The sequence below is a fragment of the Salmo salar genome, chromosome ssa02 (genome assembly GCF_905237065.1).
Source record: "Salmo salar chromosome ssa02, Ssal_v3.1, whole genome shotgun sequence".
NCBI classification, from domain to species: Eukaryota; Metazoa; Chordata; class Actinopteri; order Salmoniformes; family Salmonidae; genus Salmo; species Salmo salar.
The window spans coordinates 79,246,058-79,267,076 of NC_059443.1; the positions used below are offsets into that span (position 1 = coordinate 79,246,058).

General features: G+C 43.5%; 2 protein-coding genes across 4 annotated transcripts; one reads left to right on the forward strand and one right to left on the reverse strand.

The window, feature by feature from the left end:
- Positions 1-209: 209 nt before the first annotated feature.
- On the forward strand, positions 210-13,509 carry LOC106564087 (zinc finger protein 600). 3 transcript variants are annotated; one of them, XM_045710624.1, is made up of 7 exons: positions 210-311; positions 1,912-2,114; positions 2,513-3,082; positions 4,594-4,689; positions 5,042-5,152; positions 9,108-9,306; positions 9,433-13,509. In XM_045710624.1, the coding sequence occupies exons 1-7, from the start codon at positions 290-292 to the stop codon at positions 12,126-12,128; spliced, it is 3,897 nt and encodes a 1,298-aa protein (XP_045566580.1). In that variant the 5' UTR covers positions 210-289; the 3' UTR covers positions 12,129-13,509. The 3 variants fall into 3 exon arrangements, with proteins under 3 accessions (XP_045566580.1, XP_045566581.1, XP_045566589.1); XM_045710625.1 differs by having other exon boundaries at positions 2,513-2,803; XM_045710633.1 differs by having other exon boundaries at positions 2,513-2,617.
- A 4,346-nt stretch (positions 13,510-17,855) lies between these two features.
- Positions 17,856-20,590, reverse strand: LOC106593172 (trichohyalin). Its single transcript, XM_014184504.2, has 2 exons — positions 19,415-20,590; positions 17,856-18,848 (listed from the first exon to the last, which is right to left on the reverse strand). The coding sequence occupies exons 1-2, from the start codon at positions 19,472-19,474 to the stop codon at positions 17,856-17,858; spliced, it is 1,053 nt and encodes a 350-aa protein (XP_014039979.2). The 5' UTR covers positions 19,475-20,590.
- Positions 20,591-21,019: the final 429 nt, after the last annotated feature.

Sequence of the window (21,019 nt, forward strand, 5' to 3'; positions counted from 1 at the left end):
CAAAATCTCTTTCTCTGAGAAATTGTATTGGTATAAAATAATTTAATTTTCAATATTTTTTTGAGCATGCAATATAGCTCATTATTTGTATTATTTATTTGATACAGTATTTTTTGATCATCTTTATCAAGGGTGCCAATAATTATGGACGTGGCTGTAAATTAATCGTTTGACACTTTTCTACTATTGCATGGGGGACTTTATTTTGAAATTCCCCTAAATTCCGTGACCCGGATTTGACCTGTTAGTGCAACTGGCAAGAACACGTAGCTAGCTAACAAAGCTCGAAATGCAACATCTCAAGGAAAAAGGTAACTAGTAGCTAGCTAGTAGTTTGCTATCGTTGCAGTGTGGTAGCATCTGCAGAGAAATTTTCCTAAGATTGATCTCTCTTTCGCCTCTGTCTCATAGCTAACTAACTAGCTAGCTAAAGTGAGTTATTTAAGTTGCGATCAAGTGACAGCTAGGCTAGCGAGCTATATAAACTAGCCTATTATGAATTCGGCAGGAAAACCTTTATCTTGTCATTTGCCGTGGTAGCCTCACGTCATGTCAAGAACAGTATTTGTATTTATTAGGGATCCCCATTAGTTCCTGCCAAGGCAGCAGCTAACGTTACTCTTCTTGTGGTCCAAACACACCAAAGCACCCACATTACGTATAAAACAGTGAACTATGTTTGTACTGAATGAACTAAAGATAAAACAGTACATCATATAACATCCCTACACCACCACATATCCACAACACAACATGTAAAATACCACCATACAATTTTAGATAACATTTTTTACATTTTATTTAACTAGGCAAGTCAGTTAAGAACTAATTCTTATTTACAATGACGGCCTAACCCGGATGAAGCTGGGCCAATTGTGCGCCGCCCTATGGGACTCCAAATTACGGCCGGTTGTGATACAGCCTGGAATCGAACCAGGGTCTGTAGTGACGCCTCAAGTTCTGAGATGCAGTGCTGCACCACTCGGGAGCCATCTCCAGATCCTTCTCTTAATTGCCTATAACCACAAAAAATAATTGCCTATAATCACGGTCAATCTACATTGAGATGGCTGTTTCTATGGCGATTTAAAGGGAAAGTCTCAGAAAAACGCAATGAAAACAGAAACAGATTATCTTTGGAGGGTGGTTATTGAAATTCAGTCTGTTAGTTTCATGGCTACTGACGTGAGTGCTATGGGTCGGTAGTGATTTAGGCAGGTTACCTTCGCTTTTTTTGGGCACAAGTACTATGGTGGTCTGCTTGAAACATGTAGGTATTACAGACTCGGTCAGGGAGAGGTTGAAAATGTCAATGAAGACACTTGCCGGTTGGTCTGCGCATGCTCTGAGTACACGTCCTGGTAATCCATCTGGCCCTGCGTCCTTGTGAATGTTGACCTGTTAAAAGGTCTTACTCACATCGGCTACAAAGAGCATGATCACACAGTCGTCCGGAACAGCTGGTGCTCTCATGCATGCTTCAGTGTTGCTTGCCTCGAAGCGAGCGTAAAAGGCATTTTGCCCGTCTGGTAGGCACTGGGCAGCTTGCGCCTAGGTTTCCCTTTGTAGTCTGTAATAGTTTACAAGCCTGCCACATCCGATGAGTGTCAGAGCCAGTGTCAACTTCATAACAAACACTGTGAGGCAGCTGTGAGTGGAAAAAAAGATCTGTGAGCCCTTTCCAAAAGCCATGGAATATAATTGACTGAAATGCATCATTTGACACTTGCCAACATTCATGCAGACTCCTACATACACGGATTCAGTCTGCACTCTAACATATAGACCTCAGGGATAATTAGCAACATGGTATCATTTGGAAATGACTAACCTTATTTCTGTACGCTCAGGTTGACTTCCCCAGGGAATGGTCCACAAACGATGTCTCCTTTTCTGAATTTGTGCCTGTAGGTCCCTTTCTTCCCCCAGCGTCTCTGCGTCTTTTGGTTCCTCCACTGCGGCTGATGTCTGCAGCACTATGGCAGGTTGTTCAGCGGAGAGACGTCATGGACTACGGCTTGGTGGAGGAGTTTGTCATCACTGTGTTGGACATAGTCCCAGATCTGATGAGTTACAGAGAGAAAGTCCAACTCATCATGGGCCTGAGAGCACAGGTGAGAGATGGGGCTGATGGGTGGAGAGGGTAAAGGAGAGATGAGACTCAGGAGAACCCCTTGTTTCAACACCGGGGGTGAGGTCACTTCATTAGATGCATGTAGTTGTTTGGTTATAATCTGGGTAATTCTATATGAAGTAATTAGCTTGAGAACTAGGCTATACCACTGTGCATTGCTATAGAAATTGATATCGTCCCATGAAAAAGTATTCTCCCAAAGGCACAGTTTTCATATTTTCTGAGACATGATGCATACACCGCCGTGCTTAAAATGGCTCCATAGGAAAAAGGCTCATCTCAGCTGCAGTCAATACACTGGTTTTGTTTGCTGGCTCACGCACCAGTATAATTTGATGGACTTCTTTAAAAAAGTAATCTATCTTTTACTCCCATCAGCTGGTTCTGAAGTTGTTGCACTCAGAACAACTAGCCGACTCTGATTCCATCCAGTCACACCTGAATAGGATGAAGACCTGCAGCATCACCCATAGGGACAACCAGGTGAGTCACTCAGAACAACTAGCCGACTCTGATTCCATCCAGTCACACCTGAATAGGATGAAGACCTGCAGCATCACCCATAGGGACAACCAGGTGAGTCACTCAGAACAACTAGCCGACTCTGATTCCATCCAGTCACACCTGAATAGGATGAAGACCTGCAGCATCACCCATAGGGACAACCAGGTGAGTCACTCAGAACAACTAGCTGACTCTGATTCCATTCAGTCACACCTGAATAGGATGAAGACCTGCAGCATCACCCATAGGGACAACCAGGTGAGTCACTCAGAACAACTAGCTGACTCTGATTCCATTCAGTCACACCTGAATAGGATGAAGACCTGCAGCATCACCCATAGGGACAACCAGGTGAGTCACTCAGAACAACTAGCCGACTCTGACACCATTCAGTCACACCTGAATAGGATGAAGACCTGCAGCATCACCCATAGGGACAACCAGGTGAGTGTCACTCAGTGACATTGTAACTCTGCTGGTATTATTTGTAGTGGTTGATACCAAACCATAGCGACAGAAACACGGCTCACTTTTGTATCTGTGCCATAATGGCTTCTGGGACAGCATGGACAGCGCTATTGAGGGCTGTCTCCATTTTTAAAGAAGTCAATTTTCTTCGTAGTGTAAAGCTAATATTGGTGATTTACCACCCCCTGCAGTGCTGGAGTCCTGAACCAAATCTAGCATGTCATTCATTTATTGTGGCCACAAGATGACAGTCATATAACATAAAGCCATTTAAAAACAATAGCACTCTATATGAAAAAGACAACGCTCTGATCATTGGCTGATCGCTCCCAACCCATAGGAATCCCCACCCAGTTGACTACTTAAAAATGGTGGAAGCCTTCAATGTCATTATCCATGCTAAAATGGGTTATAATCCATCCAGAGCCATCATTTTAACTCTATGGTTTTCAAATCATTACAGCTGTCTCAACCCCTTGGGGGGAAAAGGGTTTGCGATAACTAGTTATGTAACGGAGAAATAGGTGGGTAAATGCTGATCCCCGTTCACGGGTAGTAAGGTAACGTTCCCTACACTTTCAATGCATTTTTCCACAAAAGTTGGGCAAATGCTCACGGCAAAATAAGAAAGGTACGTCAACGGCATACACACAGCTTGCGATTGTGCCACGTGCTCTGGTTAACCAGGCAAGGTGTTATAGATGCTGGCTCTTTTGATTTATTCACTCTGCTATCCATTCTTCCTGTTATTCACTGTGCTATCCATTCTTCCTGTTATTCACTGTGCTATCCATTCTTCCTGTTATTTACTGTGCTATCCATTCTTCCTGTTATTCACTCTGCTATCCATTCTTCCTGTTATTCACTCTGCTATCCATTCTTCCTGTTATTCACTCTGCTATCCATTCTTCCTGTTATTCACTCTGCTATCCATTCTTCCTGTTATTCACTCTGCTATCCATTCTTCCTGTTATTCACTCTGCTATCCATTCTTCCTGTTATTCACTCTGCTATCCATTCTTCCTGTTATTCACTCTGCTATCCATTCTTCCTGTTATTCACTGTGCTATCCATTCATCCTGTTATTCACTGTGCTATCCATTCTTCCTGTTATTCACTGTGCTATCCATACTTCCTGTTATTCACTGTGCTATTCGTACTTCCTGTTAGTCACTGTGCTATTCGTACTTCCTGTTAGTCACTGTGCTATTCGTATTTCCTGTTATTCACTCTGCTATCCGTACTTCCTGTTATTCATTCTGCTATCCATACTTCCTGTTATTCACTCTGCTATCCATACTTCCAGTTATTCACTGTGCTATCCATGATTCACTCTGCTATCCGTACTTCCTGTTATTCACTGTGATATCCATACTTCCTGTTATTCACTGTGCTATCCATGATTCACTCTGCTATCCGTACTTCCTGTTATTCACTGTGATATCCATACTTCCTGTTATTCACTGTGCTATCCATACTTCCTGTAGATTTGTGATCCTGAGGTGGAGGCATCAGAATCCAACTTCCTGAAGCTGATTAAAACGCTGCTGGAAGACCGAGTTGAGAGAGAACGCTTCTTTCAGGTCAGTGACTAAGTAGCTGATTCAAACGCTGCTGGAAGACCCAGTTGAGAGAGAACGCTTCTTTCAGGTCAGTGACTAAGTAGCTGATTCAAACGCTGCTGGAAGACCCAGTTGAGAGAGAACGCTTCTTTCAGGTCAGTGACTAAGTAGCTGATTCAAATGCTGCTGGAAGACCCAGTTGAGAGAGAACGCTTCTTTCAGGTCAGTGACTAAGTAGCTGATTCTGTTGATGATGATGATGGTGATGAGGAGGATAATAACTCCAAGGTGTTGAATGCTTTGACAAGGTAGTGTTCAATGCTTAGATTCAAAAAGCACTGTCCTATTCTCTACTTGTTTGGTTGTTTCTCAGAACGTTTTTCCAGAGGAATTCGGCCCAAAGTATCACTCCGCACTGCAGACTCTGGTGTGGGAGTTCCTCTCCAGACTGGAGAAGCTGCTTCCAACACCGACCCTTCAACAGGTACCACCATAACATCTTACTACCTTCATCAGCATCGGACTGAGGCTAGCCTTCATACATCAGGGTTATACCAAACGGGGACTTTACACAAATGAAAAAATATCCATTAAGTGCATGAATAGATGCATAAAATGTATATTTTATTCTATACCATTGTGCGTTTTAAACCATTCATGCATTTTGTCAGCGTCCTGGATAAACACGATTTCTTTTCAGTTATTCTTTGGAATGCTACTCGTTTTACACCGTTTAAGCTAGAAATGCCATTCAAAACTTTAAAACGTGCATACTGGTCTGGAATAGTATGCTTAAATACACCTTTTTGAAACCATTTATACTTTTAAAACTATTAAATGTTTTTTCCTAAAAAAATAAAAATAAATACTTCTTCCACTTTAATAGTTGTAGATACACTACACCACCATTATTTAGGGAGGTCACATTGTAGATACACTACACCACCATTATTTAGGGAGGTCACATTTTAGATACACTACACCACCATTATTTAGGGAGGTCACATTGTAGATACTCTACACCACCATTATTTAGGGAGGTCACATTGTAGATACACTACACCACCATTATTTAGGGAGGTCACATTGTAGATACACTACACCACCATTATTTAGGGAGGTCACATTGTAGATACTCTACACCACCATTATTTAGGGAGGTCACATTGTAGATACTCTACACCACCATTATTTAGGGAGGTCACATTGTAGATACTCTACACCACCATTATGTAGGGAGGGTCACATTCTAGATACACTACACCACCATTATTTAGGGAGGTCACATTGTAGATACTCTACACCACCATTATTTAGGGAGGTCACATTGTAGATACACTACACCACCATTATTTAGGAAGGGTCACATTGTAGATACTCTACAACACCATTATTTAGGGAGGTCACATTGTAGATACTCTACACCACCATTATTTAGGGAGGTCACATTGTAGATACACTACACCACCATTATTTAGGGAGGTCACATTGTAGATACTCTACACCACCATCTAGAATACAGTAGGACGACTTTCCATTTGTCCTTTTGAAACACACAGAAAACTATAGTATTTAGCCTAAAGCAGCATATGATTTTACAGTAGACTATAGATGTAGGCTACTGTATAGTCACATGGCTCAGTGTTAAAATGTTAGAGCAGCACATTGATCTGAACAAATCCTCTTAGTGAATGTCCCTTAATGAGAAAGAATCAGCAAAATGAATGAGAATACTGCATTTTGAAATGCAAATACTATTGAGTCTGTAGACAAATTGAAATAGTGATTCGGACGTCAGTGGATCTGCGTAAGGGATGCATCAGATGAATTAAGGCATTTTGGAGGGGCTGAATGTTGCACCATTGATAAAGCAGATGAACTGAGCTAGGGTTAGAGTTAGGAAGAAAACTACAAAAAGACGCCATATTTGTAGTTCACAACTCTTAAGCCTGACTAACCGATGTCTTTATATAGCCTTGCTACTCTTATTTTCAAATGTATTTTTACTGTTGTTTTATTTCTTTACTTACCTACACACACACACACACACACACACACCTTTTTTTCCCACTATTGGTTAGAGCCTGTAAGTAAGCATTTCACTCTAAGGTCTGTTGCTTTCGGCGCACGTGACAAATAAACTTTGATTTGATTTGAGACCTATTTATTAAAATAAAGTCCACCACTGTAAGAGTCCTCAGTTGTAGTGAGAACATTGTGTCATATGTTTAAGGGGGGTTTCATGACTGTGATTCCAAAATGTTCCAGTGCTGAGGAACTGTGTGAAAATAAAGATGTATGAAATGTATGCATTCACTACTGTAAGTCGCTCTGGATAAGAGCGTCTGCTAAATGACTAAAATGTAAATGTAAATGTAATAGAATTTCTTCAACATTCTAAAGCTTCCGTTGTTGAATACTCCCATGACTTCTAACATTCTGTAAACATTGTCACTTTTGATGCAAATCAGCGACTTTGACCACTTTCCCAAAAACTTAGACAAAAACTTAGAGCATACAACATCTTAAGGCTGTTTTTATATTTGACCTAACAACGTGTTTGTAGACAATTACAATTCGACAAGTATCGTTGGTCAAAACGACATTTCATTTTATACTCTGGTGGAATGTCTGTAGACCGTAGCTGCGACTGTCGGTTTCCATGTTCATATTGCAGACAGAAAATGAAACTTTGACCCTGTTTCAGCGTTCGTTGTCATGGTTACCAGAAACGAGAGCGCACACGTTCTAAAAATCTTAAGTAGAATGCCCTGCTTTTATTTCGTCACATTATTTAGATCTTGTTGTAATTTATCTTCCTGTAATGATGGATACAAATTAGCTAAAGACGTTGTCAGCTATGCTCTGGTCATTATTTTAACTGGCTAGGCAGCTAGCTAACAAGTTACAAACAAACCAAACATTGTTTAGGAAGTTGCTTTTAGTTGCCTGGCTTGATAGATTGACATCTACTAAATACATTTTTAGACGGATGGGTTCAATTAAAATACAGCATTTATGCTATTTGGACCACCATGCTGTTGATGTCATGCAGCCTGGCGTTTTTGTGTTTATATTTTTTCATAACGACAAGGATGCTGTCAGATGACAATAGAATGTTCATGATGTCACTGTGACAACTGTCTACAGACATGTCGATAGACCACAAGCCTTAAGTCTCCGCTATTAAAATCTGAAATCAGAACAGAAATATATTCTTCCAAACAAAAGTTACAGCTGTTTTAGTAATCACAGAAACTAAACTTAACAAAAATATAAACGCAACATGTAAAGCGTTGGTCCCATGTATCATGAGCTGAAATAAAAGATCCCAGAAATGTTCCATATTCACAAAAAGCTTATTTCTCTCAAATTTTGTGCACCAATTTGTTTACATCCCAGTTTGTGAGCATTTCTCCTTTGCCAAGATAATCCATCCACCTGATAGGTGTGGCATATCAAGAAGCTGATTAAACAGCGTGATCATTACACAGGTGCACCTTGTGCTGGGGACCATAAAAAGGCCACTCTAAAATGTGCAGTTTTGTCACTCAACACAATGCCACATATGTCTCAAGTTTTGAGGGAGCGTGCAATTGGAATGCTGACTGCAGGAATGAGAATTTGGCAGTACGTCCAACCGGCCTCACAACCGCAGACCAAGTGTAAAACCACGCCAGCACAGGGCCTCCACATCCGGCTTCTTCACCTGCAGGATTGTCTAACACCAGCCACCCAAACAGCTAATGAAACTGAGGAGTATTTCTGTCTATAATAAATCCCTTTTGTGGGGAAAAACTCATTCTGATTGGCTGGGCCTGGCTCCCAAGTGGGTGGCCTATGCCCTCCCAGGCCCACCTATGGCTGCGCCCCTGCCCAGTCATGTGAAATCCATAGATTAGGACCTAATTAATTTATTTCAATTGACTGATTTCCTTATATGAACTGTAACTCAGTAAAATCGTTGACATTTTTGCATTTATATTTTTGTTAAGTATATATTTTCTCTTTTTTAATTTTTAATTTTTATAACTGACAGTTTGACCACTTTCTCAACAAGTTAGACAAAAACGTAGTGTATGAAATCTTAGTCTACTTCCCTGCTTTTCAAATCTAAAATCAGAACACTTCTTCCATTACCAAAAAATACATTCAAATAGCTCAAGCAAGTCACACAATTTTTCTTAATGGAAAATTACCCTCTAGTTGCTTGTATTAAAAGTCCACAAGGTAATTTGAATTACTTTTATTAGTTCTACTACAGTCATTAAACTTTTACAGGACATGGATGGCAATAACTGCTAGATGCCAACAACAGCTTTTTTTCATGTAAAAAAGACAAATAATAGTCCATCAAAAAGTGGGTTTCTAGGACAACGAGGTTATGATATTATAGAACTGGATCTATTGTCATTGTCAAGCCATTCTCTTTCCCTCAGACTGCATCTTGGTTTCTACCTGACCCCTCTGTCCTGGAGGAATGTGGGCAGTCGGTGCGTCACCCTCAACCTTTGAGGACCCTTCTCCAGTACCACACCAACCCTTCTCCAGTCCCACACCAACCCTTCTCCAGTACAACACCAACCCTTCTCCAGTACCACACCAACCCTTCTCCAGTACCACATATTGAGGCCAATGGTAGGAGAAGAAGACTTTTGAAAAATTAAGGAATGATCATTGTAATGTTTTTTTTTACGGTTTTTGACATTCATGTTTTGATATTGCCTTTTCTTCTTCTCTTGTCCTCGGCTCTGTAATCTGGAGACAACCACATCCTGTCTCCATCTCCCCGAGAGTCATTCACTGACCAAGCTGACGCAGAGATCCAATCAGAACCCATACAGACATTTATAACCATTCAAAGCCCTGCATCATATTACTTTGAGTCAGAAATGACACCTTCGCTGGATTACAGGGAGAGTCAACGAGGGATGAATTTAGACCACACTGCAAATGTGGACATTTTGCCTTTGAATGAAGAGGTAGAGTGTGTAAACAAGGAAACTCTTGACAAAGAGAGTGAAATGGATCATGCTTTTCTTCACCTTCGTGCTGACAGTGGGCCGAAAATCCAACCAGGAGCTCGCCGCTTCGAAAAGGAAGTGCAGGACGTTTCTAATTTGTCTACGTCCTGTCGGCTCCTTGAGCCCACGGTGCTGCTGCACAGACTTGACATTAATGATATGCTGTCACCTGTGTCAGAGGTTTTTCCAACGCCGAGCAGAGAGAGGCTTCAGATTGACAATGTGGAAACCCAAGGACAGAGAGAAGGACGGGTCATATCACAAAAGAGCGAGAGGAATGTCGATGTAGAGCCCTCAGATAGCCAACCTCAATATTCTCTGGTCCCTGGCCCATGCCATACTAAGGGGCAGCCTAAAAGAAGCATGCGTGTCAAAATATGCTCCTTGTGTGGGAAAACTTTCAGGGAAGCAAAGGATTTGACAGCACACATAACATCTCACACTGAGCAGAGGCCTTACCAGAACACCATGTGTAGACAAGACGTTGAATACCATGAGGACTTACAGAAACATCGTCAGAATGTGTGTGAGGTGGCAATTCAACCAGAAGAGGATAACACGTCTGCGACATCGACGGAGGATTGCACAGAGATATCCCAGCCCCACAACACTTTACCCCAGAGAAGGCACATGAAAATCCAACATGGTAAACCAAGACAGTCTTCCAAAGTCATCAAATGCTCCCTGTGTGACAGGACCTTCAGTAAGGCGTCCCACATGGAAAAGCACATGAGATACACACATGGGAAGCTCCTGTGCCTCAACTGTGGGGATGTTTTTGAGAACTCCACTTTGAAGAAACATAAAAAAGTGTGCTTGAAGACAAAGAAACGTCTCTCTTGCTCTCTGTGCGGGGACACCTTTGATCTCTCTGAGCCAAACGTGCGTGAGGACGTGAACCCACAGCAACTTCAGAGGAAGGCTCTTCCAGAGGCCAGCGTGCTTTTAGCAGCAGTAGAGAATGCGACAGAGATACCTCAGCCCTCAAACACAACACCCCAAAACCCAACCACCTCCAATGCTCTGCCCTTTCAGCTAGCTAATCATTACAGAAAATGCCTTTTGTGTAAAGAAGCTTTTGATAACGGAGATGACCTGAGAAGACATCTGAGATTTCAACATGGCGTACTTCCTCATCTGTGCTTCAAATGTGGGGAGAGTTTCCAAAGCACATCTGATCGGGAGAAACACTCAGACGAGTGTTCCGGTCAAAACATTCCAGATTCCAGAAAGTGTCCCGGGTGCAGGACAAGGACTTCTCAATATAGGCAGCAGCAGCAGGAAATGACAAGTCAGGAAGTGAACCTTAAAAGACACCAGACAGCCTGGCCACTAAATACAGGGGAAAAGGAGATGGAGATCCCACAGTCCAGCAGCACAGACGTTGACTTCTCAAATGACTCTCAGCAACACCAGCTAAACCAATCAGTCAATCAATCAAACTTATTTGTAAGGTGCTTTTTCGATCAGCGAACTGCTCTTACAGTAAGCCGGTCTAGACCCCGAAGAGCCAACCAGTGTGATGAGAGGAACATTCAGACACAGCAAGACTTTAATGAGGAAGTCAATGCAAGCCAACCCCTAAGGGAGGTTGACCGAGCAGGTGGAAGCACATCTCAGCCTTCAAGGGGGAACGGGATAGAGACTCCCCAGCCCCACAGTACTGAATCCCAGAACCCAACAACCTGCGACACTTCCCCCACTCTGCCCCCTGGTGTGAATTTAGATTCTAGAACATGTCATGTGTGCTCCAAGAGTTTTCGTAGGAAACAATCCCTGATTTTGCATCTGAGACGTCACGGTGAGGGGGCCATTAAGTGTCCCATATGTTCAAGGTGCTTTGGTCGCAACAGGGATTTAAAGTTTCACCTGGCCAACAAATCAGGCTGTGGGCCAATGCGCCGTAATCTTACCACCGTAATCGTTCCCACAAAAGACACGCCGGTCTTCACTTGCCCCGATTGTCTGCAACAGTTCACAAGCGAAAAGAAACTGAAATCCCACATGGTATGTCACACAGGAGATGGGTTCTCCTGTAGCTTTTGTGGGAAAATGTTTGCTGGACATAATCAATTAAAGTTTCATATTCGTTGTCATAGTTACAGGCCTTATCTATGTGATACGTGTGGCAAGGATTTCCCATCTCAGAGTGCATTGGAATCACACGAGCGTGTGCACACAGACGAGCGGGCATACTCTTGCACGGATTGTGGGAAAACCTTTAAGCGTAAGGGTACCCTGACACAACATCGACTGATTCATACGGGAGAGCGGCCATTTGCGTGTACTCTTTGTCAAGTACGCTTTACCACTAATAAGCATCTGAAACTGCACATGATGTGTCACACAGGGGAGAGGCCTTTCAAATGTACGCTTTGTGGGAAGGGCTTTAGACAGAAAGGCGATTTGAGGCAACATCAAGCTCTGTGTTCCTAGTTGCCTTTCGGCTCAAGAGTTAAGATAAAGAGTTCTTATTGTGTCAGTATTCAGACGTGTTATAATTCTGTCTTACCCTGCGTTCATAACATCTGGTAAATTTGGGAATACCAGCAATCTGACTGTGAAAAAGAATCCACTTTAACGCCTCTCCAACTGGTAATTACTAGTGGGGAAACTGGTCTGTCATCTCTGAGCTTCCGACTTCTGCCACATGCTGAACTCTGACATCACAGACAAAGAAATGTAATTAAGGAAATTACCTTGATAACAGCATTTTTGGCAGTTAAATGCAACAACAAAACATTATTTATAAAAAATAAAATAAAAAATCTATGAATATGTTTTTTGAAAACAAGTTGTTAGTGAGCAGGTTGCTGTACTTTCAGTTTATGGTTGACACAGTTTTGCCATCAGCCAATCGGTGTTTTCTAAATTGGTTCAAAGCATGTGAATGTACTCAACTCGTTGCTCCCAGTTTCCCGTTTGTCGTGAAGGCAGCATAAAGCACGCCCATGGGAAGTGCTGCAGGTGCATTCCAAGAAGGTTTGGAATGGAGACTTCAACTTACTATTTTGACGAGGTTATCAATTAGCCTATTAGACCAATGTCAATGGGGATGTTTCCAAATGCAATAGACCTTATTCCACCCGTCGCATAAATAAGGCCTATTAAGTACATGAATGGTTTAAATTCTTTGTCTTGCACAATTGTCCATGGCTGTCTTATTGCAACGATCCAGAACTTTCTGAGAGAAGATAAATATTGTCTGATTCGAGGAATCGCTGAAGACTGAAATGCTGATAAAATGCTATTGTAACAGATCTCTCAGTGGGCAGATGTTCCATTGGGTGAATTTTGGGGAGGATGATGCACTGCCCAGTTTCAAGCACATGTGTAGAAGTCTGAATACTGGGGCTTGTGCCAGTAAACTCATAATTCAGCCAACTCTGAAAAGAGCACTAGTCATTTTGATTTGTGATATACACTAACCAGATGTATTTGTTGGGTAAATTAGATAGCATTCCTGTTGGGTGGTTCTTATCAACAGACTAAAACCCTTCTACTTTTTCCACACAAAATAAACTGCTTCTTTGAGTTACTTTTGAATTCTCCATATTGAATGAGTTACTTTTGAATTCTCCATATTGAATTAGTTAATTTTTAATTATCCTTATTGAATGAGTTAATTTTTAATTCTCCCTATTGAATGAGTTAATTTTTAATTCTCCCTATTGAATGAAATAATCTAATCTGTTGAAAAATGTTTATTTTTTTAATTACAAACTTCTTAGCTTTGTAAAACAGCCAATTGTATATATCCTTTACAAAACTGCAACTATATGTCTAGAAGAATTGTAATAAACATAACAGCAACCCATGCATTATCCTCAATTTTGTCATCCTTCCATTTTGTATGTTACAATTTGTTCTACGATGCCCTGTAATGAACGGTTAAAAACATTTCAAAATGAATCATTTTGGCCTCTCCCCGATCTGTCTTAGTGAAAAGTTATCGACAACAGTTTCTGAATTTACATCCATTGTACAGAAATGATTATTCTGTGGGAATCATTCTTAAGGTATTGGTTGTTACAGGTAACTGCCAAAATAATGGAAACATGTGAGTAAATGAGGGATACAAATTATATTGAAAGCAGGTGCATCCACACAGGTGTGGTTTCTGAGTTAATTAAGCAATTAACATCCCATCATGCTAAGGGTCATGTACTGTATATAAATGCTAGGCTGGCAATTATTAAATGTAAATGCAATTATTTTGGCTACCATGGCTATACTCTCATAGGATGACCTTGATCCCATCCACAGGGCACGAGTGGTCACTGAATGGTTTGATGAGCATGAAAACGATGTAAACCATATGTCATGGCCGTCTCAGTCACCAGATCTCAACCCAATTGAACACTTATGGGAGACTCTGGAGCAGGGCCAGAGCCAGTGTTTTCCCCACCACCACCATCAACAAAATAACAAATTATGGATTTTCTCATGGAAGAATGGTGTCACATCCCTCCAATAGAGTTCCAGACACTTGTATAATCTATGCCTAAATGGTGCATTGAAGTTGTTCTGGCTCGTTGTGACCCAACACCAATAATAAGACACTATGTTGGTGTTCCTTTATTTTGGCAGTTATGTATGTCACCTAGTGAGACAGGCTGAATTAACATAGAAATCATTGTGGCTTTCTCATCTTAATAATCAAATCATTTTCTGGGTAACAAATGAGTACCTTACTGTGATTGTTTTCAATTCAAATGGTCAAAAATTGCTTCTCAGCAAAGAGCAATTTCTCAAGCTAGAATGTTGCTAGGACTGTCTTGGAGTGGCCTTAGTGGGAAGGTGAAAATGGAAAACTAGCTGTTATTGGCAGAGAAGTTTGGAACTCTCTTTCTTATTGGTCTATTAACTAATTTACCTTCTGGTGATGTCACCAGTCAGGGTATTTGGTATTTTATTAGGATCCCTATGAAACATGACATAATACAGAACATTAATAGACAAGAACAGCTCTTCAGGTCCTGGACCTCTCTGGTCCTCTCTGGTCAGGTCCTGGACCTCTCTGGTCAGGTCCTGGACCTCTCTGGTCAGGTCCTGGACCTCTCTGGTCCTCTCTGGTCAGGTCCTGGTCCTCTCTGGTCAGGTCCTGGACCTCTCTGGTCAGGTCCTGGACCTCTCTGGTCCTCTCTGGTCAGGTCCTGGTCCTCTCTGGTCAGGTCCTGGACCTCTCTGGTCAGGTCCTGGACCTCTCTGGTCCTCTCTGGTCAGGTCCTGGTCCTCTCTGGTCAGGTCCTGGACCTCTCTGGTCAGGTCCTGGTCCTCTCTGGTCAGGTCCTGGACCTCTCTGGTCAGGTCCTGGACCTCTCTGGTCAGGTCCTGGTCCTCTCTGGTCAGGTCCTGGACCTCTCTGGTCAGGTCCTGGACCTCTCTGGTCAGGTCCTGGACCTCTCTGGTCAGGTCCTGGTCCTCTCTGGTCAGGTCCTGGACCTCTCTGGTCAGGTCCTGGACCTCTCTGGTCAGGTCCTGGTCCTCTCTGGTCAGGTCCTGGACCTCTCTGGTCAGGTCCTGGTCCTCTCTGGTCAGGTCCTGGACCTCTGGTCCTCTCTGGTCAGGTCCTGGACCTCTGGTCCTCTCTGGTCAGGTCCTGGTCCTCTCTGGTCAGGTCCTGGACCTCTGGTCCTCTCTGGTCAGGTCCTGGTCCTCTCTGGTCAGGTCCTGGTCCTCTCTGGTCAGGTCCTGGTCCTCTCTGGTCAGGTCCTGGTCCTCTCTGGTCAGGTCCTGGACCTCTGGTCCTCTCTGGTCAGGTACTGGTCCTCTCTGGTCAGGTCCTGGTCCTCTCTGGTCAGGTCCTGGACCTCTGGTCCTCTCTGGTCAGGTCCTGGTCCTCTCTGGTCAGGTCCTGGACCTCTGGTCCTCTCTGGTCAGGTCCTGGTCCTCTCTGGTCAGGTCCTGGACCTCTGGTCCTCTCTGGTCAGGTCCTGGTCCTCTCTGGTCAGGTCCTGGACCTCTGGTCCTCTCTGGTCAGGTCCTGGTCCTCTCTGGTCAGGTCCTGGACCTCTGGTCCTCTCTGGTCAGGTCCTGGTCCTCTCTGGTCAGGTCCTGGTCCTCTCGTGGTCCTCTCTGGTCAGGTCCTGGACTGGTCCTCTCTGGTCAGGTCCTGGTCCTCTCTGGTCAGGTCCTGGTCCTCTCTGGTCAGGTCCTGGACCTCTGGTCCTCTCTGGTCAGGTCCTGGTCCTCTCTGGTCAGGTCCTGGACCTCTGGTCCTCTCTGGTCAGGTCCTGGTCCTCTCTGGTCAGGTCCTGGACCTCTGGTCCTCTCTGGTCAGGTCCTGGTCCTCTCTGGTCAGGTCCTGGACCTCTGGTCCTCTCTGGTCAGGTCCTGGTCCTCTCTGGTCAGGTCCTGGACCTCTGGTCCTCTCTGGTCAGGTCCTGGTCCTCTCTGGTCAGGTACTGGTCCTCTCTGGTCAGGTCGTTCATTCTTTTATTAGTTGAATCCATCAGTATTTGGACAAAACACTTGAAGCTATTTTGTTGTTGTTGTAACAACTGCTTGTATAACTATTTTTGTTTGTTTAAAAGATCCTTCACGTGTGATAGACTCCACTGTCCTCAACGGTACTCCCGCCGGCTTTGTTCTTTGTCATGGTAGCTAGGGCAAAACTCCATCCCACCAAAACAGCTCTTACACTAAAAGGGCATTATCATCATTTTCACAATTTCACAGTATTATTCCAACCTCATAGTGTGGAAACATAAAACACAGGAAAATCACTTTTTTTAAATGCATTGAACCTTTAACTAAAGTGACCATTAAACTGCATTTACTATATCACAGATTGCACCTTTAATAAGATACTTTGGTGAAGATAGATAGGACTGGGTAGAAGCTCTTAAAACAACATTCTGTTTACCTGTCCTCTGGGATAGATAGGACTGGGTAGAAGCTCTTAAAACAACATTCTGTTTCACTGTTCTCTTGGATAGATAGGACTGGGTAGAAGCTCTTAAAACAACGTTCTGTTTCACTGTCCTCTTGGATAGATAGGACTGGGTAGAAGCTCATAAAACAACATTCTGTTTCACTGTCCTCTGGGATAGATAGGACTGGGTAGAAGCTCTTAAAACAACGTTCTGTTTCACTGTCCTCTTGGATAGATAGGACTGGGTAGAAGCTCATAAAACAACATTCTGTTTCACTGTCCTCTTGGATAGATAGGACTGGGTAGAAGCTCATAAAACAACATTCTGTTTCGCTGTCCTCTTGGATAGATAGGACTGGGTAGAAGCTCTTAAAACAACGTTCTGTTTCACTGTCCTCTTGGATAGATAGGACTGGGTAGAAGCTCTCAAAACAACATTCTGTTTCACTGTCCTCTTGGATAGATAGGACTGGGTAGAAGCTCTCAAAACAACATTCTGTTTCACTGTCCTCTTGGATAGATAGGACTGGGTAGAAGCTCTTAAAACAACGTTCTGTTTCACTGTTCTCTTGGATAGATAGGACTGGGTAGAAGCTCTTAAAACAACGTTCTGTTTCACTGTTCTCTTGGATAGATAGGACTGGGTAGAAGCTCTTAAAACAACGTTCTGTTTCGCTGTCCTCGTTTAGTTTCAGAACCATTGCTTTTAATCCACTTCTTTTCTGTTCCTCCTTTTCGTTTGTTTTCTGGTCACATGGTTCTTCTTCTCTGCCCTCATTGGGTTCATCTACAGTAGCGTGGTCCCTAGTTCTGCTTTAACTACAAGAGGGTTTTTAAAAACGGAATAGACTTACGTTAGCCTTGGACGTGATGTGGCCAAAGCCACATTCATTCTTCATGAGTGTGGCATACTGTTACTAGCTAAAACCAAAAGAAGGCACGCTATTCAAACTATACGGGAGCTTCTCAACTAATCCATATCGCACACTAGTAATGCACCAACTGACCAACGTGCAAGACATTTCAAAACAGTTTCATTTTCCATTTGGCTAACAACAAATATGGTGTCTACTGGTTGTTGTTGTGTGGGGTATGTAGTGTCAGAGAACCATTGTGTTGACACCACTCAGAGGTGGGTATGTCGTGAAAACACGATTCTCAGTCGTCATTCTCTTCACACGGTTTTCTTTTCTTCCTCATTGTCTTCTTCTCTGTCTGTTTCTGCAGCTTTATCTACTGACTGCCCTCACAACTCTCCGTTTCCCCCTCCCACCCATATTCTGTTTTCACTGTTTTCTCCCCTTGTTTGTTGTCCTCTTCTCCTTTACTGGTTTCTCCTCTCTTTTCTTGAGCTCCTCTCCTCCGTGTGTTTCGTCTGGTCCTCTTGAGCTCCTCTCCTCCGTGTGTTTCGTCTGGTCCTCTTGAGCTCCTCTCCTCCGTGTGTTTCGTCTGGTCCTCTTGAGCTCCTCTCCTCCCTGTGTTTCGTCTGGTCCTCTTGAGCTCCTCTCCTCCCTGTGTTTCGTCTGGTCCTCTTGAGCTCCTCTCCTCCCTGTGTTTCGTCTGGTCCTCTTGAGCTCCTCTCCTCCCTGTGTTTCGTCTGGTCCTCTTGAGCTCCTCTCCTCCCTGTGTTTCGTCTGGTCCTCTTGAGCTCCTCTCCTCCCTGTGTTTCGTCTGGTCCTCTTGAGCTCCTCTCCTCCCTGTGTTTCGTCTGGTCCTCTTGAGCTCCTCTCCTCCCTGTGTTTCGTCTGGTCCTCTTGAGCTCCTCTCCTCCGTGTGTTTCGTCTGGTCCTCTTGAGCTCCTCTCCTCCCTGTGTTTCGTCTGGTCCTCTTGAGCTCCTCTCCTCCGTGTGTTTCGTCTGGTCCTCTTGAGCTCCTCTCCTCCGTGTGTTTCGTCTGGTCCTCTTGAGCTCCTCTCCTCCCTGTGTTTCGTCTGGTCCTCTTGAGCTCCTCTCCTCCGTGTGTTTCGTCTGGTCCTCTTGAGCTCCTCTCCTCCCTGTGTTTCGTCTGGTCCTCTTGAGCTCCTCTCCTCCGTGTGTTTCGTCTGGTCCTCTTGAGCTCCTCTCCTCCCTGTGTTTCGTCTGGTCCTCTTGAGCTCCTCTCCTCCGTGTGTTTCGTCTGGTCCTCTTGAGCTCCTCTCCTCCCTGTGTTTCGTCTGGTCCTCTTGAGCTCCTCTCCTCCATTTTATGGTTGTCAACTTTCTCACTATCAAATAAGGGCCAAAAGGTCGCGTGCCAGTGCTCGGTGGTATGGGTAGGTGTTGTCACGAACCGGCTAGAAGCCTGTAACAAAAAGGGAGACAACGTGGAGATAGTTAATAAATACATTTTGTTATTCTCTGAAGTAAATACAATTAACAATGGTGTAAGTGAGTGGTCGCATGTATACATGTGATAATGAGGGGTGTTGAAAGTTGCCAACGCAAACAAACCAAACAGCCACAAAAATGCCACAACCAAAATCTGTCTGTGTCTGCATGGAGAGAGTCTCCTCATATACAGTGTATATTCATATTCTTATTCCAATTGGAAAGGCAAAACATTTGTATTGTAATGAAACAGCAGGGAGCAGGTCTCGAACCCTCGACCTTCTAGCCCAAAGTCCAGCGCGCTATCGACTGTGCAGCAAAAGCATGCTCGAGCGGCAGAGTCGATATCCTCGCTTATAAACCCAGGGTCGTTACACTATATTCCATTTAGTCTATAGCTTTACTAAAACTGTATCATTATGTAAACAAATGTGAATAAACCTCAAAATAAATGATCAATGAAATCACAATTTGGACCTTTACAGAAAAAAAAATACTTTTCAAATGCAAAAGAGGAAAAGAGGGGCATGAGTCACTCACCAAGTCTACATATTTTTTGCTGCTCTTGACTGATTCAAGCAGTCCTTTCTCCTCTTGCATAGCCAATCACAGTTCACAAATATCTGAAGTTCATTTTTGATCAGCTCTGCATCTGTTTCTTGAGTCTGGCCATTTAATGGTCATCAGAGAGAAAATCCTCTCTACAAAGGCATTTGAGCCTGGCACATGGAGGACAAATGAGACAATCCTGAACATGTTGAACAAGTTGGCTTTCCCTAGGTCTTGGAAAATTGCCACCCACTTCTCACTGGCGGATTTTGTGGTATCCTGTCTGGCTTTCTGTATTTCCTCCCGGCTAGCACAAAACTCTTCATAGAGTTGGTCCATACTGACTGACCGTCTCTGTCAGTTTGAGGGCAACCACCAGCTGCTCCAGATCAGTGAAGGAGAGCTCCTCATAGAGGCACATCAGTTTCACCATTACATTTTCTGGTGAGAAATCAAACCACTTATCAATGTATGTAATGACAGTGTCATAGAACTTCAAAGTCCTGTTGCTGCTTGGACCTTTGTGCTGACAATTGTTTGTCCATCAGCTGCTTGGTCTGGTATCCAAAAAACGGTCCTGTTTCAGCTGAAGCATCTTCATTTTGAACTTTTTGATTTCCTCGTAAACATCTGTGATGCAGAGCGTTGTTTCCTCCCGCTTTTTACGAGTTGGTCAAAAACACACCCACGTTGTGGAAAAAGCACAGATATATCTCAGCAGCTTCCGTTTTTTCTTCATACTCAAAAATACTCTTCAGTGCCACAGGACAGGTCTCCCCAAGGGACCTGAAGTATGAAGTAAGAGCTGGCCAGCTTTGCAGGAGACGATCGACAGCTGGATGAAGACAGAGCCATCGCGTGCAAACATGTCGCAGAATTTCACGCCACTCAATGTCAACAAAGAAAAAAATGCACGCAGGTCATCTCTTCGGGAAGCAGATACTGATAAGTGGCTGTAGATCTGTAAAACAATTGTCTCAATATCCACTGACAGCTGATCGCAGGCGTGCTTGCAGGCATTATGAGCTATGTGAGCTGGGCAATTACCTTTCAGAATGCGATTGTTGGCACTGCTCAATAACTGGTAAACGGTGAGGTGTTTCCGCAGTAGACGTCACAAAGAATGCACCGATATTACTAGCACCTTTAGCTCGCGTGGCCTTGTGCATTTCTGTGGATGCATGCTGAATTAGGTCATTCTCCCCTCCATGGCCAATTGAGAATTCCCGACGCATAAAGTACAGAAAGCTTTCGTCGAGTCACCACTGAAGGGCTTAACCCACGTCTTTTTTTTGCTTCACATTGTTTGTTGTAGCTGCAGTCTTTTTTTACAGGTTTATCCATATTTCCTTGATATGCTAAACCGACCGAACAATAACAGAAATTGCTTTGCAGGAATTTGCACGTTTACGCTTTACTGTGTTTGGATGAATATACGGGACAAACCAATTTAGCCCAATATAAGGGACATCCCGGCCAATACGGGACAGGTGGCAACCCTACCTCCATGTGTTTCGGCTGGTCCTTTTCTCAGGTTGTCCCTTTTCATGAGCTTGGTCCTAAATTGGGGTACATTCATTTTCAATTCAGTCAATT